General features: G+C 40.7%; 2 protein-coding genes across 7 annotated transcripts in view; both read right to left on the minus strand.

The window, feature by feature from the left end:
* Positions 1 to 1259: 1259 nt before the first annotated feature.
* Positions 1260 to 4700, minus strand: fzd5 (frizzled class receptor 5). Of its 2 annotated transcripts, XM_044132893.1 has the most exons (2): positions 2450 to 4700; positions 1260 to 2365 (listed from the first exon to the last, which is right to left on the minus strand). In XM_044132893.1, exons 1-2 carry the CDS (start codon positions 3646 to 3648, stop codon positions 1930 to 1932), a joined length of 1635 nt encoding a protein of 544 aa, XP_043988828.1. In that variant the 5' UTR covers positions 3649 to 4700; the 3' UTR covers positions 1260 to 1929. The 2 variants fall into 2 exon arrangements, with proteins under 2 accessions (XP_043988828.1, XP_043988827.1); XM_044132892.1 differs by having other exon boundaries at positions 1260 to 4694.
* A 12959-nt stretch (positions 4701 to 17659) lies between these two features.
* plekhm3 (pleckstrin homology domain containing, family M, member 3) overlaps positions 17660 to 25507 on the minus strand; it is a 40105-nt gene continuing 32257 nt past the window's right edge. For 4 of the 5 annotated variants that reach the window (XM_044132897.1, XM_044132895.1, XM_044132896.1 and 1 more), the window contains 2 exons: positions 20643 to 20800; positions 17660 to 19073 (listed from right to left, as the gene is read on the minus strand). In XM_044132897.1, coding sequence (XP_043988832.1) covers positions 18911 to 19073; positions 20643 to 20800 — 321 coding nt within the window. In that variant the 3' untranslated portion in view covers positions 17660 to 18910. The remainder of the gene's footprint in view (positions 19074 to 20642; positions 20801 to 25507) is intronic. The other variant, XM_044132899.1, reaches the window with a different exon arrangement.

Consider the following 25507-nt stretch of genomic DNA (forward strand, 5'->3'; position numbering starts at 1 on the left):
TGTAAAGTTATGTGGGATGAATAACTGGTATAAAACATCTGGTCCCAGTCACCAACTACAGCTGAGCTGGTATGTGTTCTTTGCTCTTGTAAGTATAATAATCTCAAAAAAAAAAAAAAATCCCATAATGTGGCAAAACTCAAATCTAACTGTTTTTAATTTCACAACACAAATTTCAGATCCACAGTTAAGTTTATAATTTCCTTTGAAAACACCTGACATTGAAAGCCGAGGTACGGTTAGCTAACTGAACCCAAACACCTGCTGCCCTCCATTCGCGTCGCGTTTGTTCGCACACCAGACAGAGCAGCGGCGTCACACAGCAGGCTGTGAAACGTAACAAACCAGTCATAAAGACTTCAGCCAACAAAAAGACATTAATCAATTTTATCCACACTGTTTTTTTATGTTTTTTTTTTTCCTTTTAAAATACCTTTTAGTTCTTCACTTCATAGACTGGGAGCACTCGGAAAAAGATTTTGTGGATCTTGAGAGGAAGTGAATGATGTGAGGAACATTTTCAAACTCTGAAAATTATCAGCTGAGTAATATTGCAGCATCAGCTCTGTTAATGGTGCCCAAAGTATTTCAGAAAATTTTAAACTGGCTTCTCTGAAATAGCCTTCGATTCAGATTTCGCCAATGTTAGGGGATTGCAGTCGACATTTTTTTGATGCTTGTTATATAAAAATAAAATTAATGTTAAGGAGGTTGTTGATTTGGTAGAAAAAAAATATAAACATTTAAGTATTCAGCTAAACCCAACATTATTCACACCCCTGATGGATTTTACTGACTTGTTTGTTAACAATTATAGGAACGTTTTTTATGCAGACTTTTCCATTGTCTAAAAGTGTGAAAATAATTTTAAAAATGAAATAAACCATTTTTTTCAAAACTGATTTTTTTTAAAACACTTTCATTATCAGAAACAAAATACTTGGTTGAATTAAAAGTACAATGTAAAACCCATATCTACCACGTGTATGAATACTTTTGAGCTTTATTGTAAATTGTAGACTTGTGTCTAAAATTGTGACGCATCTTGTTGAATCACTGCAAGCTTGTCCAGTGCCGGTGGAAGCAGCAGGTTGCGGAGGTTTGAGGTCGAGTGTTCCTCCTCTAGAGAAAACACAAAGCAGCAGCTCCATCGTGAACAAGTAGGGGGGGCTAAAGACCGAGTTCCTTTTTTTTAAATTATTATTATCTCGTTGCCTTTGATCATTATTGTCCGTTTCTTCACTCGACACAGACAGAACTGGCACAAAGACACTTTAATGAGTTCACAGAACTAAAGTGGTCATGTTAGAGCGCACTATACAGACGAAACAAGGGAAGTTCCTAGTCACAGTAATAAATTTCCAAGAGCATATTTAGTTTGGATTCACACGGAGCAACACCACTCAAACATCGAGCTACAACATCACATTTATGGACAATTATTTGTTTCCGTGGTCTCTTATACATAGCTTGGCAGTATGTTGTTGCTTTCTTTTTTTTTTTCTTTTTTTACAGAAACATTACGTTGTTTTTTCTTTTCTTTACAACAAATATTTGCAGTATGTACAACAATAAATATATATTTTTATTTTTCCAGTGCTCAGGAATATCCGATTACCTCAGGGGAGGATTGCTTGTTTTAAGTGAGAGTCAGATTTGGTCAAGTGTCTCAGCTGCAGTGCAAAAATATAAAATCACTTATAGAGATTTTGTCGAGATTCAGAGTCTCAAACGTATGTTTTGCTTTAACTATTATTTCCATACTGTATGCTTATATATATATAAAAAAACCTTTTTTACGCTCTGAATCTTTTCGTTTAGTATTTACTGTTTATAGTTCATATTTAGGGTAAAATGACACAAACTTATAGTTCTGGTTTCTTGTCCACAATCACAGGTTCTCTAAAATGTTTCGTGTTGCCACACAGTTCATATATGGGACGGAGGGGCTTTCTGATAGATCCCCGATGACAACCCTGTTCGAGTGTGTCCCGTTAAGGCTTCGCTGTACATGGAAGGCGGTGCAGTGACCTTCTGTGGCCAGCAGGGGCAGCATCTGGCCACGAATCTCCTCCAGGACTCCAGAGTTTTTCCCGACCAAATCCAAACTCCGGATGTGATGCCAACCACCAAGCACATGAAGTACTTGAGCATAAAGATGGCGTAGTCCGGGCCCGAGCGCTGGCGCTCCGACAGGCAGGAGCAGGCCAGGGCTCGTTCCCAGCCGGGTCGGTAGTGCTGCTCGTAGACCAGGCATGCCACCACGATGGTGGCGGGGACCGTGTACAGCACTGTGAAAAGCCCAATTCGGATCATCAGTCGCTCCAGTTTGTCCGTCTTGGTGCCACCTTGTTTGATGATGCTCCTGATGCGGAACAAAGAGACAAACCCAGCTAGTAAGAACAGCGAGCCTGTGAAGAGGTAGACCACAAGAGGGGCCAGCACAAACCCCCTCAGATTCTCCAGGCTCTGGTTCCCGACGTAGCAGATTCCAGCCACAGGGTCCCCGTCCACGGAACTGAGAGCGAGGACCACGATCGACTTGATACTCGGGATGAGCCATGCAGCCAGGTGGAAGTACTGCGAGTATCCAGCAATGGCCTCGCTACCCCACTTCATTCCCGCCGCGAGAAACCACGTGAAGGACAACACCACCCACCAGATGGAGCTGGCCATCCCGAAGAAGTACACCAGCAGGAAGACTAGGGTGCAGAGAGCAGGGCCGGAAGCGTCATACAGGATGTGCAGCTGGCTTCCGCCGAGGCCGCTGTAGCCACAAGCCACTCGCTCATGACCTGCAACCAGACGTATGATGAAGCCCAAGGAGACGAAGAGGTAGCAGGCAGCCAGGAAGATGATGGGCCTCTCTGGGTACTTGAACCGCTTCATGTCAATGAGGAAAGTGGCCACGGTGGTCAGCGTGGACATGAAACACAGCACGGACCAGAGTCCGACCCAGAAGCTGGTGAAGGCGCGTTCGTCCGCCGAGAAGTAGGGCAGGTGGCAGGGCTGGGCGCAGTTGGGCAAAGGGCCGGTCTGGACTCTGCCGTAGAGAGCGTGGGACTCCCGCTTGATGGGAACCAGGGGGTCTCTGCAACGGCACTCCCTGTCACACTGCGGTGGGCTGGGAGGTCTGGTTCTGACTTTGGGGGTGGACTTTGGGAACGAAGGGGCCAGAGTGGTGGTCTCGTTGCTGTTCTGGTCCATGCACAGGGTCTCGTCGCCGAGCTGGGGCAGCTGCTCGCAGCTCATCCTCTCAGGCCACTCGAAGCCATATTGGCTCATGAGGGGGGAGCAGCCTCGCTTGGCCCGCTCGCACACGGAGCGGCAGGGAGGTAGCGGCTTCCTGTAGTCCGGCAAGCAGATTGGAGTGTACATGCTGCAGAGGAAGAACAGCAGGTCTGGGGAGCAGCGGATGCGGACCAGGGGCCAGAACTGGTGCACCTCTAGCCCCACTTCCTCCTGGGTGTCGTGATTGAATATATTGGGCATGTATGTCAAGTTGTAACCAATGCCCTTACACATGGGCACTGTAATGGGCTCACAAACCAAGACCTTGGAGGCTCCTGATGTGAAACCGAGAGACCAGAAAACGAAAAGCAGGTACAGCATCAGGCTGTACGGCATGAGTCTCACTGTTGATGCCATGGATGAAGTAAGTCTGTTATCCGGGTATGGCAGAGTCTTTATACCAACTGAAATAAAGAAAGGCTCATTTTACCCAAGTTTATGGCTGAAACTTTATGTTTTAGAAGAGTCAACAGAAGAAAGTTCTGTTCTGAGAGAAAAGACACAAACCAGCCTGTTAAAGGGTAAAATGGATATCTGATGGGAAAACCAGTTGTGCCAGCACGCTGTCAATCATTCACCAGCGCTCCTGCAATCATTACGGAGAAAGTTCATATCCGGCAGTCACGTTCCAATAAATTTAACGACCCTGTAGCATTTCAACCCTCTGCACGTCCTCCAAACATGTCCTGTATGCCAGAAAGAGTCGCATCATCAGTGCTGCAGTTTTAAAAAATAAAACTGAATAAAATAAAATAAAGAAAAGGATGGTAAGACAGACTGAATAGCTGGTAAATGTGAGCAATATAAATATCCAGAAGTCTCCTCTTTCTGTGCCACGAGGAAACAGGTGAGTAAAATCCACTTGATGCGTTTCCCTCGATGGATTTAATCCGCCCCGCGACTTGAACAACTTCTGAAAAGTGAAGTTTCTGATTCTTCTGAGTGAAAACAGCCAGAGCAGAAATGAGCAGCAGCAGCAGAAGAGTCCCTCGGGGCAAAAACTTATCCTGTGCCGTTGGGTTTGTGGCCACGCGCGGATTGCTGCGCTCCCTGCGCCCGAGGACGAAGTGAAGTCCGTCTGAAGCTGCGGCACCTTCTCATCAAACACAGGCTCTGCTGCGTTCACGGCTGTCGGAAATGTCAAAACTCGGCTTGGAGCGCACCCCCGCCTCTGAATGTCACTTGATGTTTTAGTCTAGTTGGACTTAGCTTTAGTTTTTATGTGGTGTCAGTATCGATCGCTGTCTGCATGCCTTGTCCATTTTTAACTTTTGCACTGCACTCCGTGTTGCATTCAAATGTATGAACGACGTTCTGTAAATCTGACTGATCGACATAAAATAACTTGTTGACATTATGTCAGATAAGTAAACACTATTCAGTCGACCTAATTGCTTTAAACTGAAATTAATCAGCATTTTTTACATATTAATATTTGAAACAGCAATTTTTTTTCTCTTTTTTTTTTAAAGTTGATGTGTAGCTATATTAATCAGTTCTGTGAGAATAAAAGATGGCAGGACTAATTTATTTGCAAAAAATCACGTAAGTTTATTTTTCAGATATAAAAAAAACCCATTAGCTTATAGAACTTGCTAATGACAGAATCAGCAGTTTAACAAAAATATATCTTCTGTGCCAATATTTTTAGCGGCGTTTATATGTTGTGCTTTCAGCTTTTCATCCCACAAAAATCCTGAATGTTCCTCTTTTTGTATCGTTAGAAAAGAATGATGTCCGCAACCACTTGCTCTGAGGCTTAAATCATATTTCAAATACCTAGCGGTCCGTGAACACATCAGAGAGCATATTATAAAACTTTCTGCTATAGGAGGTCAGAGTTCCCAGAGGAGCCTAAAGGTACCTGACGAGAGTGTCTGACACCTTCACAAACATAGACGGAAAAGGACGCTATTATTTGTAGTTTGGCCCTGCATATCTTGTTTTCTGACAGAAGAAAGTGGCATTATTTTTTAAATGTATTCTAATGCAGACTTTGCCAAACTATTTGGTCTGAAACACGAGTTTCCTGAACCAGGAAAGTTTTCTTAGTTGTAGCACATAGATGGTAGTCACACTTTGAGGAAATATGTTACTAGCCAGTTCACCCCTGTCAATCATTGCTGTGCTAGATGCGTTAGCATGGTGCTTTGAAGTCAGTAAATAGATGCTATATGTTATATTTGAGAAACTCCTGCTACCTAATGTGCAATTAGGCCCCAAAGTCACTCATAGACCAGGACGATAACATTTAAATTCAAATGGGAAACATGTTTTGCTATGATGCCACTGGTATTTTGTTCAGTTTATCTGTGGAGGTAAATCTTTAAAGCTGGAAGGTCTCCTTATCATCACCCTAATCTTGAGAGCCCTCAGGTTCAAATCGGGACTCCAAAATGCTCCCAATCAGAAAAAAAAAGCATATTGGTAAAATCAAAAGGATAATTTGAATAAACCATTATTCCTATACATTATTCCTATATGTGACCAACTGTGCACATCTAGAGACTATAATTCAAAATCTTTTAATTTTATTTTATTTTCTATTTTTGCAAAATGGGATTTTATAAATTGACCATACAGAGATGTGTTTAGGGTTGTTATGTCTATGATAAATATTTAATACACAGTCCTTATTGTCTTGTAACCACATCATTCTTCTTTAAGCTGCTCAAAGGTCTTTTAATGTCGTTGTTTTTTTGTTTTTTTGCAATTTCCCGTTAGAAAAGCAAAACCAACTGCAACACACAAACTTTGTGTTGCAATCATAATTAATATATTGTTAGAGTACCATTAGAGTTCACCTTTTAAAAGAGCAAAAGATACTTTTGAAACTCTACAAAACATAAGAACTCACATCTACAGCTCTTCACTCAGGTTAAACCAGTTATTAATTTATTTTTTAAATAGATGAAGCAGTTGTTTGACTTTACTGGTCCTTGAAGAATGCTTTGGTATTTTTATTAGACGTTACAAAGTTGCATTGATTTAAGATAAGACAAGAAACTCAGATACTTGCCAGTCAATCATGTTTTATAAGAAAAGAAAGGGGAAAAAATGAAGCATTTGCTGATCAGGGATCCAGCTTCATTACAAAGATAATGTACAATCGCAGAAAACATGTACAGAAATCAGGGCAAAGACAAAAATCTCCCACTTTTTTAAAGAAACACATTTGAAATATTGTCCTATTTCGTCTCCATTTGGTCTAAATAAACCAACAGGAAACAAATGAGTCTGTTCTCATACAATCCTCTGTTTTCTAACAGATTACAGAGGATTTATCTGCGATTCTCTACAAGGCAAACTGAAAGAAAACTAAATCTGTGGCACTCAGTAACCAAACCTCTGCTCTCTGCGTCTCTCACCGCCGCATGAGACAAAGGTCACAACGCTCTCTTGGGGACAAAGGTCTCCAAAGGTGTGTTTGCGTGTGTGTGTGTTTGAGTAGTGAGGGTGTGTGTGTTCAGCGTATCAGCTAGGACAGGGGTCTCAAACTCAATTTCCCTGGGGGCCGATGGAGGTAGAGTCTGGGTGAGGCTGGGCCGCATCGGGTTTTCCACAAGAAAAGCTCTCACAAAAACATTCCAATGTTATCAAATGTCTTTATTTTTATTTTTTAAACACAAAATAAGATGAAAAAATAAATAAATTAACAATTCATAAGAAAAAAATTAATCAGTAATAAATAAATAAAATATAATAATAACACAGCAGCTATAGAAGACTAGATAAATGTAATTATTATAATTCAGATTCAAATGGCTGTATTAACAGTTCTTTAACCTTTAACTTTCTGAACATGAATGGAACATTGAACATAAACTGTTATGAATATAACAGTTTATAAACTGTTTATAAACAGCGCTTCCTCTCGCATAGCTGAGCCACATTTGGCTTAAGGGAGGAGGCAGTTGAGACCCTAAGTAGAGCTTGAAGATGCTCGTCAGTAAGTCTGGACCTGTACTTGGACTTATTGAAGTTCAAGGTAGAGAAGAGCTTTTCGCACAAGTATGTGCTCCCAAAAAGACACATGGTCCGCTTGAACATTTGGGAAAGCTCAGGGAAGCTGGGTGGCAATTCTCTCAAAAATTGCCCAAGCTTGTCTGCTTTTCCACTCACCTCCCTGAACTTGGCTTTGAGTTCAGAGTGGCACTGCGGGTCAATGAGCTCCATTTGAAGCACTGTGATTGGTAAGTTAGTTCAGCTCCGCACACAACACTGAAAAGTGCCAATCATATCAAACTCGCGGGCAGTGTTGGTATAGTTACTTTGAAAAAGTAACTTTAATCGGACTACTGATTACTCCTTGAAAAAGTAACTTAGTTAGATTACTGACTACTTGATTTGGAAAGTAACTAAGTTACATTAAAAGTAACTTTTTAGTTACTTTCAGCAGCTGCTAACAACAACGCTCTGCCTCCTGGGAAAATCACATTGAGCTTTGTCAATACTTAATTGTCAGCTATTTTATAATGGTAACATCAACAATGTGTCTCCACTGATAAGGTTGAACTGAAGAGGAGATTGTAGAAAAATAAAAAACCTGAGTGATTTGTGTGGTCCACTGTTGTCTGGAAAACTCTAAGAAGGATTTTAAAGCCCCCCCCTTCCCTCCCCCCCAGCCTCCAGGTTCTGCGTTACGGCCCTGCATTTGGTGTCACTGCGCACAGAGCTCCTCCTGCAGCTCACAGCTCAGATGGCTGCACAGATTTGCGACACTTATCTTAGTATTAATAATTAGAATTAAGTTGCCATTATAATTATTGGAAACTACGGACACGTTCATTCGTGGCTGTTTTCACGTTTACTGCAACACATTCTCACACCCGACTCGTCATATATTGACGAGTTGGGACGCCGTCTGACCATGCCACTTGGGCAGGTTCCTTCACCGTAAAATTTTGACGATTTTGACGATTTTTGAAGGTCGCATGTTTTACATGGATTATTTACGCGAATGGTCCTCGCAAACACTGCCGACACTTCAAAACCCAAAAATTGGTTAGGTTTAGGGCAAAAATTACGGTAAGGCATCAGGTAAAACCCTTCGCGTCACATATCGACGTGAAAGGGGTACCCCTCGCGTCAATATGTGACGAGGACGGAAGTCCCATGCGTCAATATATGACGAGTTGGGAGTGAGAGTGGGTTGTTTATTGCGCTGTTCATATTAGTCTCGATGTTTGTAGTTTTCTGGAGCGCAACGCGAAGCTCGATGTCATTCAGAGGTAATACAGTAACTTGCCGTTAACAAAGACACAGCGGGACGGATCATCTGAGAAATGATGAACAGGGAGAGACTGAGTAAAACTACCTTAATGACGAACAAATTCTGGGATTTATTATGAGTCTCTGCTTATTTCCAAGCCCAAATGAGCAACTTCACGTTCAAAAACGAGCCCAAAAAGGCGCAACCCGCCACTCATTAAATCGGCAAGCGACTTTAAAAAATGAAGCCCAAAGCCGCTTATAATAATCGGACTTGGCGGCAGAATCTCAAAATAGTTCCAGTTTTTCCACCAACAAAATGCTCATCTCCCTCCATTGTTTACATTTCCGTCGCATAGAGACGTCGGTCACTCGACAAGACGCGTAGAGGAAATACGATTAAATAACAAAAGAAGATAGTAACGCAAAAATGATTTTGATAAGTAACTGTAGTCTGACTACTGGATTTGAAATAGCAACACGTTAGATTACTCGTTACTGAAAAAAGTGGTCCGACGTCAGTAACGCATTACAAATTAACGCGTTACTGACATCACTGCTCGCGGGCCACACTAACATTACACTTTCATATTAAGGTGGGGGCCACAAACTATCGTCCCGAGGGCCGCAGTTGGCCCGCGGGCCGCGAGTCTGAGACCCCTGAGCTAGGAGGAGGCTACACCTGATCTACCTTTGCTCAGGTCAGTCTGACAGATGAACGTAAACGATGGAGAGTTTTGTGTTTAAACCCCGACTTCCATTCATTTCTACAGCCTAAACCCCAACCCTTATCCTAACCCTAACCATTACATACCTAACCCTAACCAAAACTCAATTCACACCTTAGTCCTAAATCTGACCCCTGACCCAAAAACAGCTTTTTCCCTTGTAGTATATGTCAGGAAAATGGTCCCCACAAACACACACACACATCAGTACAGACAAGGATGTGTGTGAACATACGTGTGATTACAATGTAGGGATTCTCTCAAGTGCCACGTTTGTTTGACTAAAACGGGAGAGGGAGCAGCAGTTATTGATTAATCTATCAATCGTTCAGACGGTTGATCAGATTAAAACATTGTCATGTTCTGCAGATTTTTTTCTGTAAGATCTCATTAGATGCGAACATTTTATTGCCTAAAACACAACAGAATGGCATTCCTGCAGTGAACAGTGGATCTCTTGTAGCAAAGGACGCATCTGCAGCTAAAACAATACTTCTAACATCAACATGTGAAAAGCTCAGACATTTCTGCTTGACATAGCGTCAGTACAGCATACGACTGATCTGATGATACCTTTTTGCATTAACTGATTTGTAATTTGATGGCAAAATGTGCTTAATGTGAGATTTTCTTTACAGAATTTAACAAGATGGAGATAAAACTACGGTACAGGTGACTTGAGTTCTGAGTAGAACAGATTTACAGAAAAAGAATATATATATTTTTTATCTTAGGTGCAAAATGTATTTATTTTTTGTACAGGTTTGGCTTAATTACTGCTCTGACTGTGTTGTTCTTTCAGGAAATTGCCTTTTTTTTAAAGACTCTGCACACCCCAGTTAACAATTATGAAATTAGCTAATGATCACTTTATGATGATTAATTGTTTCAGCTCTATCGTACACGCACGTCTCCACTTGCTACATCTGAGCTAAACCCTATTTTATTTCAATCCTTCACATTTAATTTAAAACATTTAAGCCAAGAGAATCGATCGTTCTGCTTTTTTCAGTCTTGATTATTTCTAACACATCCTTATATTCTGCGCTGACAACAGTCACTTAGAAGGCTTTAAAATATTTGTTTAAGAAATAAAAACATAAAAAGTAAATTCCACCAATTTAATCCCAGGGTGAGTCAGGTTTTGTTTAGAGAAGAAACATCATGAAGACCAATGAGAAAACACCAGGCAAGGTCAGTGGAGAAGTTTCATGCAAAAATATTTAAAGCAATATCCTAAACCTTGAACGACTTAAAGTCTTTAATTCGTCATCTGAAAGTGGAAAGGATATAGTAAAGCTACAGGGGAATCTAAGATGCATGACAACAGTCTTTTCACAAATCTGGTCCTAATGGAAAAGTGTCAAGAATTAAACACTTGCTGAAATAAACCCATGAAAAGTCACATTCAAGGCGACGTGGTCAGGTGAGGCCAACACTTCACGGGCTTGTGAACGCTTTTCTTCAACAGGAAAGCTAAAGAAATCTAGGCGGAGAGCCTGTTGAGAGTCTGGAGACGAGAAGACAACAACCCTAGACATACAGCCAGAGCTACATGGAAGATTAAAACATGTTGGAATCAGACCTAAATCCCACTGATCCCACTATTTTATCAAAGCATACTGCAAAAACACAAAATCTTACCGAGTAAATTTGGTCCAGTTTCTAGTGCAAATGTCTTAGCACACCTGACATAAGATAAACTAACTCAAAAGTAGCTTTGCAGCAAGAAATAAGTGCTTGTTTTAAATAAATAACTCCTTTATATTGATGAAAAAGGACTTCCCCAAGGTAACTTATAGCATGGAAATATGTTTTGGTACAAGTGAAACAATCTGCCTCTATATCTTGCTAAAAAGTTACTGTTAAGTTAGATTTGTCTTATTTCAAATGTACTAAGATATTAATACTAGATTCTAGACCAAAAATACTTGATGAGATTTTATGTTTTTGCAGTGAACAGTGAGTCAGAAGAAAAAAACAAAACAAACTGTATTACGAGTGGTGAGGTGGTAGCGGCGAACTCCAAGGCATGTAGCAGCTGTAGTCAACAAAGTCACAGACTTTGTTTCAGACAAAGACTCAGCTGAATACAAATATAAGCCCCACGTTGTGGATTTCGGTCACACCCTGTGTGACCTGAACACACCTTCAGGCTGTTTCTTTACCAGCAATCTGAACATCAGAGCTGAGCTCCAATGTGCCGAGTGGGTTTTGTCTCCCCCTCCCACACTCATGTCGGCGACATGCAGAGACCTGGAACTTGTTTGAGTGAAGCAAACAAAACAGACGTCGAGTCTCTGGTGACGGCCTGAGATGCCCTTCATAGCGAGTTTTTGGTTATTCAAAGTAAAAGCAGATGAAATAGTGGATTTGTACTTTAAAAATAAATAAAAGATTGTAGCAAAGGCTGAAACCAGTCTGCTCTGCCTTCAACCTGCTGAAAGCCTCAATGTGGCCGATGAAGCTCCTGAATAACCAGGTCACTGGGGCCCTGCCAGCTTTTGTGCAGAAGCTCACTAAAATGTCGCGAGGGGGTAAATTGTGTGTGTGCGTGTGTGTGTGTGTGTGTGTTGGCCTCGTTCTTCCCTCCTCTGTAACCGCTGTCCACATCCATCCACCCCCGCCCCCAAAGCCTTCGTTTTCCTCCCTTCATCCCCCTTTTTCCTCCTTAAACTGTCTTTTGTTTTCATTTAGGGTGGCATTTCTGCTCTGCCGTCGACCGGGCCCCTCAAATGAGTCTTGACTGGCTTGCAGGCCACTGGAGAAGCACAAAGGACTTCGCTCTGCTCGCTACAGTTGATCCATTGTGGCCGGCCCACAATGCACTAATTGGCGATGACAATTAAGCGCGGTCGACACTCAGCTTCAATTTGCGGCTGCTGCCCGACGTACATAAAAGGCGAACAGTTCGGCCTCCCGAGCCCGCCACTCTCTCAGAAAATGTCCAGACTCCCTTGGGAACACTCACACACACCCACATATATACGTAGATGTATGTTTCCGCCCTCAGCTGAGCCAGATGAGCTCATAAGAAGGCAGGCAAACGTGAGCAAACAGTGACCTTGGAGTCCGGACTTCACAGACGAGGGCATTTAAATCGCATCCTGTCTTTTAATATACACATGTTGGACTGTTTCCGGTTAAAGAACTAATGGCGTTTACATTTCTGCATCTACAAAAGTGCATAGCATCATGCTCACGTGTCTAATAGTGTGTTGGTGCCTCTTTTGCTGCCAAAGCAGTCGTGATCCATCAAGGCATGGACTCCTTCCGGGTCTGTTAGTCGGGATGTAGTGGCTAGCGCCAACACGCTAGCAGCAGATCCTTAAAGTTCTGGAAGTACCGATGCAGGGTCTCAATGGTTTGGGTATGTTTATCCAACACATTCCACAGATGGTTGATTGGATTAAGATCAGGGAAATTTAGAGGGAAAGTCACCAACTTAAACTTATGCTCCACATCCTTGCTGCTCTGGTCTTATTCTGCTGCAAGAAGCCACCGTCATCAGCGAAGGCTTTTTTTTCCATCACAGCATACCTGTAATCTGACAAAACGCTTCAGACGGACAAACAGTCACACCGTTTCCACCTGATTTGCCCTCTCCCCATAGCGGTACCTCGTGTTCCTCAGGTAAATGACACACAAACACAACCAACCGTAATTGTTTGTTGGTGGTTTTGGCAGTGGACAGACTCACCATGGACATCCTTAATGTTTCTCAGCTCCAACTGCAACCAATAGTGAAGTGTATTCTTTCTATCAGAACTGGGAATGAGCCTTGGCTGCCAAGGAACATTTCCTTCCTTGGACCAGATACTGACCACTGGGAACGGCCCTAAAAACCTTCAGCTTTGGTTTAGCCTCTGACCCAACTATCCAGCATCACCTTCTGGCTCCAGTCCTTATAAATGCCCATTTGTTCCTGCTTCTGACATAACGTTTTTGAGGTAAAATGGTCCCTCACTGTCTAATACAATACTATCAAAATCAGCAATAAAGCCCAGTCAGAGTGAGTTCAGAGCGTGTGTGTTATGACTTGAATCCTCGTTCAGCCGGGTTTGCCACAGTCATTGTTTAAATTCAGCAACAAGGCCGTTTAAAGGGCTTCACATTATACAGTCACCAAGTGTGAAACTAGCTGTAAACATTACATTTTGTCAAGAAGTGCCATAATCAAAAATCATCAATACGCACCAAATTTGTCGATCAGTGATCCATTTAGTGCTAATCAAAGGCAACTCTGTCTCTAAATGCCGCTTTGAACAGCTGCTGAGGTCAATGGATTCCTGTCGATCATATTTATTCCAGAGGAAAAAATGTATTCATTGTTATTCATTGTATAGGTCAACAATCAATAGTTTCTGCTCACTTTGATTATTAAAAAAGCCTGAGTTGTGTTTTTCCTGTTGGAATAGAGGCATAGCTGAGTTTTCTTTTTAAACTATTATATCTTAATGCTGATTTTTTTTTTCCATTGTGAGTTTAATCAACAGCTACAATAGAGGAATTTTAACTATCTCATTGAAACTCGGTTCTTAATTGTTGCACTCTATTAACTCACACTGTGACTTCTATGTGTCCTAATTTTATTGTATAATGAATGGTAGAAGAAGAAACAGACTGTTTAATGTTTCGCGAGTCACTGACGGTGTTTGAATTGGCCTTTGAACGCCAGCCCCTAGTGGCCGTAAGTGGTATTACCAGTACGTGTTTTCTGACTACAACTGAGAAGCCACTAAATCAATATACATTACACGTTTGTTTGTTGTGTTTTTCATGCAGAAATTTTTCTAAGGCAAATCTTGGCCTGAAAATGGTCCAACTTTCATGGGAAAACATTGTGATTTTAGTTGCATCATCATAGAAAGATTGCACCAATGTTTGACACAAATAAGCAAATAAAGAAAATAAACGCATAAAACTTACCTTTCTCAGTTGTTAGCATCAGAGACAGACATTTTGATTCTAAATAGGACATTTTACTTGTTTCTAAACTTGACCTTTGTATTCAGCTGTATCACTGAAGATTTGACCTTGTTATTCGCGAATCTGAAGTCTTTGAGGCCACTTCCTTAAATACAGTCAGATTATCTAAATAGCAATGCCGTTAACTCACTTATTATTATCAAAAATATACCAACAACGTATTGGGATCTCAGAAGCTAAAGCGACAAATCAGGATTAAAAGAGAGAAAAATCAGTTGCTATTAATAAGTTTGTTTTTATTGGCATCAGTGGGTCAATTCACACAGAACCAGACATGAGGACGAGCTGCTTTGATCGAAAAACAACTCCTTGTGCTTGCATAAGAGTTTGGCTGCAAAAACTAAACAAAACAAAAACAATAATCACCTAAAAAAAAAGTTCAGAGGTTCAGTCGGTCTACTTTCCTGAAATACTGTTATATCTTTTGTAACGATGCGCCTGAGACATCTTCAGCTGCAAACTGAAAACAATCTAGGCTTTAGCCATAAACATTGAAATAAAATACAATTTCCGGTTGGACAGACTATCACGCAAACGCAAGAAAGAAAAATAAAAAAATGGCAAGAAAAGCACAAAAAATGTGCCAACAAATACAAATGAAATAACTTATAAAGTGATCTGATGCACAACTTTAGTGTGGAGGCCTGCAGATCCTTCAGCTCTACCGTCCTGGGAAATAACACAGGATTAGTTTGCAACATTGTGTGTGCTTTTTTTTTTTTTTTTTTACAGTGCTACAAATGAACTATCTAAAAACCTGGGGGGAAAAAAACCACAAAAACAAAAAAAACACACACACCCTGGTCATTTAAAGAAAGCCTGTTTGTTCTGGATAAAACTGAAACGTGGTGATTTAAATGCAACGCGAACGTCCTCTGAACACATGTCGCTGCAATACTGATGATAATGTCCATAATGTTGGGAACAATGAGCTCCGACCAGAAGTAAAACTAGAGTTTGGTGCTGATGGCGTTAGTTTTGATGCTGCATTCAATTGGTGTAAATACACAGACACACAATGAGCTTCCCTGAAACCTGTCAGGCTGCCAAGCACTAATGATCAACACAACTTAAAGGAACAACGTAGTCAAAAAAAAAAAAGAAAAAAAAGAAGATTTTTACTTTTGTAGGATGAACATTCAGCGAGGAACAATCAAACACTTTAATTTCAAAGACAAAACAACAAATAAACCAAAAAGAAAAAGCATCAACCTTGAGGAAAAATAAGCATGTCGGCCATTTTGTCCCTAGCTTCTTCCATTTTGCACCTGGCAACCCGCAATTTCAAGTCTACATCCCAAACCTTCAGGGCAGCAGTTTATTAATCATTAATCAATAAATCTATTTGTGTGTTTATAAAATCTTGTACTACCCACTATCCCCTCTTCCGATCCCCATTTGGGTCAAATGACTAATAAAATAAGGCCCATTATGAATTCCTGACCAAACTAAATCAACAAAGTGACTTCTGTCAGGTAATGATTTTTCACTGGAATCATAAAAAATGACCCTAATATTGGTTGCCAGAGTCGGAACAAAGCAAGCCGGGTCGGAAGTGACAAAAACCTCAAAGATACAAAATGCGCAGCGTCCCACAAAAAAAAAAGGATTTTCACATCAGCGAGCTTCGAGCTGACAAGCTGCTATGGATCAAATGAAACAAGACGAAACCACGGCAGAGGGATCGGCACTAAAGTCTCAGTAGCAGCAGCAGCTCAGTTTTTATGTGTTTCAGCCTGAGAGCAGCAGAAGTCCAGCCAACTCTTCCTACAAGTTGTGGATTCACAGAAATTGTTACTGCAATAAAAATCCAACATTGTTTCTGCCTCTCTGACCGGAGCTTGGTGGTCAAAATAATGTCTTCCCATAGTCAAGGAATTAATCAACCGAAAGAAATGCGGTGTTAAAAATAAATCTGGACGTAAACCGCTCGAGTTTTCACCAAAATCCGGGTCAAAACCGCACGAGTCACAGCTGCTGGGTTATGTGAAAAAAGGAAAAGGTGGACAATAAAAGGCCGTCCAGGTTACATAGAGATGCTAAAAGCTAAAGCTGCTGTCAGGTCTGAGAGGCGACGCATGAGCGAAGCGCAACAGGAAGTAGAATCACAGCGGAGGAAGAGGGAAGGCAGAGGCAGCCATGAGAGGAGCTCCAGTAAATTATCGACCTTTTATCTTCTAGTCGGGACAAAACGCGCAGCCAGTGAATTTTATAATCAAGTCGTTGTGCTTTTACATTAACAGGAGGAAAGGGAGTGAAAAGAATATTTTGTTAAAAATCTAGGTAATAAATCAGGACGATTCAAGAAAGGTTGGTTGTCTCAAAAGGAAAGAAAATCCAACGAAGTACAAATCTGGTTACTGTCACCTGCATGTGTGACAATTATTAATCATTTAATTAATTTATATAAACATTATGGTTGTTTTCTCCCATCTTCTCCTTAAAAAAATCCCCCCCCCAAAAAAGTTCCTTAATTTGTTTTTATTTAAATACGCAGACCTCTTCCTGAATAAAGAATCAATCCATTTTTTTTTACTGGTTTAACGTCGCAGATTCATCAAAATTTGTTGTCAAAAAAAAAAAAAAAAGGTTTTCAAATGAGATTTAGTCGAGCAATTTAATACTCAAAGTCTATAAATTTAGAAATTCATTTAAGTTGCTTTGCAGGTTTAAGAGATCTAATAGGCACATTTTAGAAGTTTGATGTTAATTATTTGAATTAGGAAATAATTCAATTCCGCTCTCCGGTCACTTTTAACGAAGTTTCAGTTCAGCCAGAAATCATCGGGACATTTTCTGAACATTGTTTTTGAACACAGCGTTTTAAACTTTGACTTATTAAAAAGTAGGTGTAGATTGTGGACCGACAAATCAGCTGGAGATCAGACTCAAATAATTTTCAGATCAATCAATGCTGACTTAAAAAATATGAAAATGTATTTATTTTTCCCCCCCAATCACTGACTCCAGGTTGCTAACTTGGCTATTGAAAAGCAAACTGCCCTTTTCAAAAACAAGTCGACACACATCTGCTTTCAATTCAGGCTGCGAGAGAGAGCGATACTTTCAGCAGATAACAGGAAGGATGAATATGTTACCGCAAAATTCCTCTATTTGTCATGGAGTCAGAAATGTTGATAGCATTTTGGCTCAGAGTGAAGGTAGGGATCGTCATTTACTATGATCTACATACAAAAGCTCGTGCTTTATGGTGAAGCTAGCTCAGCTAACCACGCTAATCAAGGGTTAGCGTGGTTAGCTCAGCTAACCACGCTAATTAACGGTTGGAAGAAACATTTTGAATGAAAACTAAAGTTAAGGAATCAGCCACAACTTTCTAGTCACTGAATGTCTAAGTTGAAATGTAATATTAGAAACAAACCATCTGAGATGAAATGTAGACTGTGCTTTTTCTGCCAAAAGTGTAAATGTTTTTTTTGTTGTGAAAACAAGATTTCTAGATAAATTCTGTTCTTGGCCAAACATCTCCTTATTTTTCCTGCAGCTTTAATGACATTCTGGACATTTGTGCACAAAACACAGTGTGCTAAAGGTAATTTTGCTCCGTTTTTTGGCAACTTGACCAACTTAGACTTGTTAAAGTTGAATGTCTTTATTTGTAGAAATTAAAAAAACAAAGAGGTTTTAATGATTATTGTGGTTTCTAAACCGTACCCAGTTAAAGGTCCCATAGGACCAGTTTTGAACCTTGATCGAGCAGCCTAGTGGCCGTAAGGACAAAATCTGCATTTCTGAATGAGTTGTGTTTATCTGTGGGATCCTGTTAATAATTCACAAAGGAAAATGGGATATTTAAAATAAAATGAATTCAAAATTTGACAGAAACGCAAGTTCCAATGTGGCAAATCAAAAGATAAACTATTGCCAAGTAGAAATCAATGTAAAAAAAAAAAAAAAAAAAAGAAGATTTTTTTTCTACACCATATTTCATACTTTTTCAGGAATATTACTGCCAGGTACCTTCATGATACCTAAACGCACCGGGGTATTGCTTCAAGACAGACACAACTCCCCCACAATGTGATTTCTAAAGGCTAATTCTCTGCGTAATTTAGAGTGCAACAACATTCTTGGAAGGCTTATAGCCCTTAAGAGCAGATATATTTTGTTTCTCTTTTTAATCCACAATAGATTAATCCATTTTCCTGTGTTATTTTTAATCTAGGATGAAAAATAAATTAATCAAAAAAGCATCAGCAGGCTCCTCATGACGGGAAAAGAAAAGCAGCAGATTTTGTGCTTTGCTTCGTCGTCCTGTGTGCTGACTAACAGTTTCGTCTCTAAGAGGTTACGACAAGCAGCCAGGTTTCTGCGCTTCCACTTCCCAGTGTCATCGGCTGCGATTTGTTGTGTTCAACACGGAGCAGGAGGTAAGTGAAGATGGGGAGTAGAAGATGTGACTAGAGAGTGACGAGAACTCGGGCCAGTAGAGCCTTATGCAGCATTCGGTTCTTTTCTCCTTCCGTACAGAACGACGCAGGAAGCTCCGCGGCTGCATCCGTCCTGTGGTCAAAAAAGCTGCAGCAAGCTCCAACCTGCAGATGCAGGAATAAAAATAAAAAAAACAAACAAACAACAAAAAAAAAAAAACACACACAGGCCCTTTGTCCTGTGTGGCGGCTGCATGCCGGCACGTTTGCTCCTGGCCTCTGCGCTCGCGGCGGCGGACCTCAGGTGTCTTGGTACGGCAGGTGAAAGCAGCCGGGGCTGTCGTCGTCGGGCGACCAGAAGGACGACGGCCGCTTGTGGTGGAGCTCTCTGCGGACGCAGCGGGGACACGGCTGGGCTTTCTGTCGACACTCCGCGTGGAAAACGGCGCCACAGCCGTCACACCTGTCAGCCGGGAAACACTGAGGTCAATCAGAGCCGAAACAAATAATCCGATTAAACATGATCAATCCGATTAATCATGATTATATTTGTATATATTTTTTCTATCGTTTCAGGTTAACTACTGCTCTGATTGTGCTGTTGTGGCAAATTGCATGTCTTAGTCAGGATGCACTACTTAACGATTATTTGATTACTAATTTCTAATTGAATTAATCAACTAGAAATTGATTAGTTCAACAATCGATTCATCACGACTGATCCAATTGCTCACAATAAACCATATTAATTGTGATTAATAATTACTCGGATTAATCAGATTAACTTAATCAAATTAACAGCAATTAATCATGATGAATTCAACAATTGATTCATCACAATTAATCAGATTTTAATTCTTTAAAAAGAAACTCAACCATTGGTTGAAAGCAAACCAGTTGTGTACCCATTTACAAAGACTGCAACAGACATATTTTTGTACAATCATAACATGTTCGAAAAGGAGTAGGAAGATGTAAGAAACTTATGAACTCCTACCCCATAAATTCATACCATATTTTCAGTTGGACCCTCATTATTAAATCAAAAAATAAATAAACATAGATTGATTAATATTCCATTTACATATGTCTAAATATAGCCATGCCCACACACACTCCATTTTGTGCTTCCTATTCTTAGGACAAAGACTGAAATTTAAATATTGTGCAAATTCCTGCATACTTGCACTGCTATGAATTACAGTAATGTTGATCATTTCCACTGTCCTAATCAAATCAATTTAAGATAAAAACTTTTACGCCATTTCTGCATTTTTTATTTTTTTTTTTACACAAATTGAAAATCAGTATGAATGACTCCAAGGTTTCTATTTAGGTTTCGTGGATATCTTTTTTGGACGTGATCTTACGGCACGGTCAAAACTACAAATATGGCTTCCTATTTAAACACAACTAAAGTAAATAGATTCAGTTAGACCACCTGGGTCTAGTTGTTGCCCCGTTCTCCGCCCTCTGAGTCTTACTGGCCAGCAGACCCAGCCGTTATCAGTTCACACGTTAACACTCAGCTCAACAGCTGGGTGTGAATGCGTGTGTGTGCAGGGGTGTGTGTGTGTGTATGTGTGTGTGCCAGGCCACGGCTCAGCGTCTTTCAGGAATCGCTCCTGTTCAGCTCTTATCTCTCAGCCGTCTGTCTCTCTCTGACTCTCGGCGATGAAGACGAGGCTCTGGACTGTGTCGAGGAAAATCCCCTCTCCCTCTGACTCAGCCGGTGTTATGAACAAAACGCAGAGCGAAAGCTTAGAGCGACACGTCCACGCAGATTATCACATCTTAACGGCCAGAGGAAAAAGTCCCGTTTGGGTTTTTTTTCCAAAATAAAACAGTGAAAGAGGAAGTTTGTGATGAAAAATAATCAGTGACATCAAGTCAGTTCTTACTTTAGCTCACAGTAATGATGAAACTGTTTATGTGGGATCTACCAACGCCTCTTATATCAAGTCTAAATCGTGATTGAACACAACCTCTCCGGGCGAGTCGAGGGCTCTGGAGCCGGCGTGAGAACGCGTACCTTCGCGTGGCGTTCTCCTGAAAGGGGTAGATGACCTGTCCGTTCTGGCACAGCTCGCAGATGAAGCCCTTCTCTCGACACAGGCTGCAGCCGAACACGTGGGAGCTGGCGAATTTGATCACCTTGGACAGGAAGGGGGCCAGTTTCCCGTCGATCACCTTGAGGAGGAGGGGGGACGGAGGAGAGGGGTGAGTGATATGTAATGCCGATAAATGCTAAAAGCCTTATAATCGCCCATTGGCTCACGATGTCATTATGACAACAGCTCTGGGCTTGACGTCAACAAGCTCGGTTGGGGAATATGCTTTGATGAACAACAGCAGGGAGAACAATGCTGTGATCTTTGCTTTCTTTAGAAAAAAAATCTTTGATTTCTGTTGTGCAATGAGGCAGACTAAACAAACCGTATCACTCATCAGACCAAAGAAAGATCTGCGGTGTCCATAAATCATCCTTTGTATGCCCAGCCAGAGAGCAAAGTTTTCTGCTGAAAACCTGACTGATGACCTACATGTCATCAAAAGTCACTGACTAGTGGTATGTCTCTACCACCACCACTCACAGACTAATCAGGGAAAATACCTTAAACAGTCCCTGCAGGAAATTGTGATCACACCTGTTAATGCAAACTCGTTCACAATTTGGGTCGTCATCGCAGCTTTTCCGCAAATCTGACCAATCACCCGTACGTTTCTGGGATTTCCTTCTTCTCTGACATTCAGAAAAGCAGCTGAAGTTTGCTTTGCAATCCCGTTAGCTACCTTCTAATTTCACTTCCTGTTTCATGACGTATTACAACATTCAAGATTACATTAGCTTTCTACAACTAATGCTAGCTAAATAGCTAACATTAGCTAAATGTTAACTAAATAGCTACACAGTGGTTTTACTGCACTAAAGAGACTCAATCTTTTCACTGTTCAAATTGTTCACCAATTAAGAACGTGTGATTTTTAAACCGCTAAACTCGAGTTTTAGCTTTAACTTAAAGCAGAAATGCTTTGCTTTTGAAAACGACTGTTTTTTACTTTGTTCTCCGGCTTCTGCTGGTTACATTCCAGCAATTGTTCTGTTTACAAGTAGTTCTGCGGTTTTCAGCAATAACCTTTAGCCTACAGCATTCACACTTCAGTTTTGCATGAAAATGCTAATTTTCTAGTTTTATTTGTAGAAAGAGTGCTATTTCAAGAAGGTACTAGAACACTTTAAATATGAACTATACTAAAGCCCTGTATTTTTTCTTTTTGCCAAGACGATATTATGACAAATATGGCAAACTTTGACTGCAACTTTAAAGGAAAAAACAAAAACTGGAATTTGAGGTTGCGACAGTCAACAAAAATAATATTCTGACGGGACTGTTTAAATGAAATTAAACACAAAGGTGACAGGCAAATAGTGCTAAAGAGGCGTATGACACACACAATACAGCAGAATAAACTTAAATTAGAACAATTGATAAATGACACCAAGACTGTTGTTGGTTTAGACGGAGAAGAAAAAAGAGGAGAAGAAGCAGAAGGAAGAGAAGACAACAGGTAACAGAGCGGCCATCTTGTATTTTGAGATCGTCTTTTAACGGCGACACTTAGCGAGTTCCTAAAAGGAGCGGCGGTGGGCTAAGGAGGAGCTCTATTGTTGCGTTTCTTCTGTGTACGAGTGAGCAGAGAACATAAAAACTCAACATGTTTCCAAAAGCTTCCTCATGCCGGCCGGGCTAGTGAAGCGGACCGGTTCATGAGGATATCGAGACCCGTGAGACGGGGGAAAAAAGTAGCAGAAAAAACAGAGGAGGAAGTAGGAGAGAGTGGCAGAGGTATAATAAACATGAGATCTTGAGAGAGAAGCGAGAGCCTGCATTCAGATACGAGTGGTTCCACCTGGCAGAGCTCTGGACCTCCCAATTATAAGCTCCTTCACGCTGTTTTTCAGACGAAGAGAGGACAAGAGGAGGACTTGAGGTAGCGAGTGGAGGAAGAAGCCACACACGCACACAGATGAAACATAAAACGCTAAGATGTACTCATCCTGTTTCCCCTGGATCAGACAGAGCCGAGTGAAGAGCTGCAACACTTCAAATCGAAATGAAATGGTCTTCGGCAGCAACCCAAACAGAGCCTATGCAGTTCTTAGAAAGACACTGATAAATATATAACAGGTAGAAAAAGAGAGTCGGACCAATTAAAAGGTATCGTTTTGATTGGTCCTACTCAATAATTTCTGTAAAATAAATGCAAATAAAGCACTTTTTTAGTATTTATGCTGTTGTTTTTCAAGTTGTCAAAGTGCATAGGAACTTTAAATAAATAAATAATGTGCCTGGGGTATATTTATGATGCGACACAAAGGTAATGTTTTTCTTTAATGCTCTAAAAAAAGAGGTAAACTTCTGTGTACTCAGGAAATAGCTAACGCATCTACAGTGCGAGCAACGTGTAAAGACAGAAATAAACAAAAGACTTGCTTAAGTTCACTGTTCATCTTGCGTTCCCCAAGTCTCCATGACAACCATTAGGTGCTATCTACCTGACATCAATTTGTTTTCTGATTGATGCCCGAATAAAAACGTACTTTCTGGCCTAGCATTACAACAACAAACTTGTGGAGTCTAATTGGACTTTAACTGTAACTCAGAGTTACACACTGTAACTGTGTATCGTTTGTCAGATAAATGACAAACGATACTATACAATAAATGCCCAACTCTGCACCCTATTAAATATTAGGTTCACATTGAATGCACTTGTGTCTGAATGTCTCTGAATGACTGGATCGATTTGATTACATATTCCTGTACTTGCATTGAATGGTTTGACTTGGAAAGCACCTTGAGAAGAGCTGAATTGAGTTTGTTTCCACGGTAGGAAATGCTTTAACACCTAAACAGAAACGTTGTAAACGTACGTATTTAAAATACAGGAACATGCTCAGTTGAGTCCAGATAATCAAGTTCTAACGGCAGCCAGATGGATCCCGAGGGAGGCAGAGAGACGTGCCTGTCCCCCTCCGCCCACACGGAGCCAAACCAAATCCAAAGTAAAGGAGGCCTGCTCAGTCCGGTCCTGCCCAGTCCACATGACGAATGGATCTGCTGATGGAGGCTGACAGGCTCGGTAATTAAGGCCCCCTATTATTGGACTGGGCAGAGTCAAGCGAAAGGCAGCAGAGCTCTGGTGACTGACTGGCTCTCCGAGGGGAACGGCGGGGAAAAGAACAGGAAGGTGGCTGGTCTGACGGAGAGGCATGGGAGTAACTCTGTGAAAGAGCGAAAACTTGACAAACAGAAAACAAGTAAATCAAATCCAGCTTCCTCCGTGTGGACAAGGCCTGGGTGCTTTTCATTAAAACATGCAATTCCAGAAGCTGGCACCAGCCTGTTTTTATCAAAACTAGTTGGCTAAGGTGAAAATTGGCTTTCATTTTCCTTAAATGCCCATACGTCAGCTGTTACTGCCGCAGTAAATAATCACTGACCGTTTTATTAGCTACATCAAAGTGCCACTGGCTGTTGGTATCACACCGGGACAATAATTCAGACTGTGAAATTTAATAAGAACATATAAATATATAAAAAAGTTGCAGTTGTCCTTGGAGACGACAGAAAATCAGCTGCAGTTCAGAGTCGAGGAGCTCAGACCTCTGCAGGTTTCAGAACTGGACATGCATTGTGATTTAAGATAATTTAGAGATGCTGCAATCAGAATTTAGTGGCCAATATCGGATCTCCAAATCTTGCAAATCTGCAGATTCTAGCTGAATCTTTGTCTTCAAGAACAATGATATAAAAAGCTAAAAGAAGAGCATTTTCGTGATGAAACGATTAATCGGGTTAATTGTGATAAATCCATTATTGAAAAAAATTGTCAACTAATTTAGTAGTTGATTCATCGATAACTGGATTTAAAAAAGGCAATTTTCTGAAAAAAGCAACACATCAAGTGAAAACTGCACAAAGATGCCATATATACATTTTGCATTTAAGAAGCCCCCCTCCAAAAAAACACATTTATCTGTAAATATGTTCTAATCAGAACTCAAGTGGCAGTTTCAGCTTTACCTGGTTCAAATTTTATAGAAAAACAAATCTCCTATTAAGTACCTATCCAATTATCAATTGGCTAATCCAACAAATAGTCACCAAGTCAAGCAGAAAGGCCTGAGCTTTTCACACGTTGACGTTAGAAGGATTTTTTTTTAGCTGCAGGTCTTTGCTGCTAAAGATCAAACATGCACTAAATTAATGCTGTTATTGGATTTTAGACAATAAAATGTTTATTTCCTTATTTTAAAAAATAACTGAATTGTTTATTTGGATCTTTTAATGCATATCTAATATAAAAAAGGCATAAACATATCTAAAAATGTGACATTACTTTTATCTGATTAATAGCCAAACTGTAGGCAGGTCCTGAAAGACCTAAATGAACCCGTCTCACTGACCAAACAGATAATTAAGACCAAATATTCAGCCAACAGATAATCGCACAGCGTAAAGCCAATTTTTCTTGTCTAAGGAACAAATCCAGAAAAGTAAAATAAGTCACTGATTGTGATTAACTAGAGTTTTCCAAGCTATAATGAGAGCTGCACTGCATGGCCTGACTCATTGACCCCTCCTCTTTGGACTACACAAGGTAGAAAGTGAATGTCTTCGACCGATATTCCAACCATTTTAAGTTCAAATCCACTTCCTGTGACTGGGTTTTTTTGTTGTTGTTGTTTTTTTACAGTTGAGATGCAAAGCAATTAAGCGTTTCCCTTGTGAAGTGTCAGGAGTGAAGAAGAGCAGCATCAAGTAGAGTCATGTTGAGTGTAAACAGCATGTAACGCTAGCTAGGCGCTAGGCTAAACATTCTGTAGCTAGC

The sequence above is a fragment of the Gambusia affinis genome, linkage group LG11, assembly GCF_019740435.1.
Source record: "Gambusia affinis linkage group LG11, SWU_Gaff_1.0, whole genome shotgun sequence".
In the NCBI taxonomy this organism is placed as follows: domain Eukaryota; kingdom Metazoa; phylum Chordata; class Actinopteri; order Cyprinodontiformes; family Poeciliidae; genus Gambusia; species Gambusia affinis.

Coding starts and splice junctions, on each gene's coding strand:
- fzd5 (XM_044132892.1), bottom strand. CDS start 3,648: ATGGCATCAACAGTGAGACTCATGCCGTACAGCCTGATGCTGTACCTG.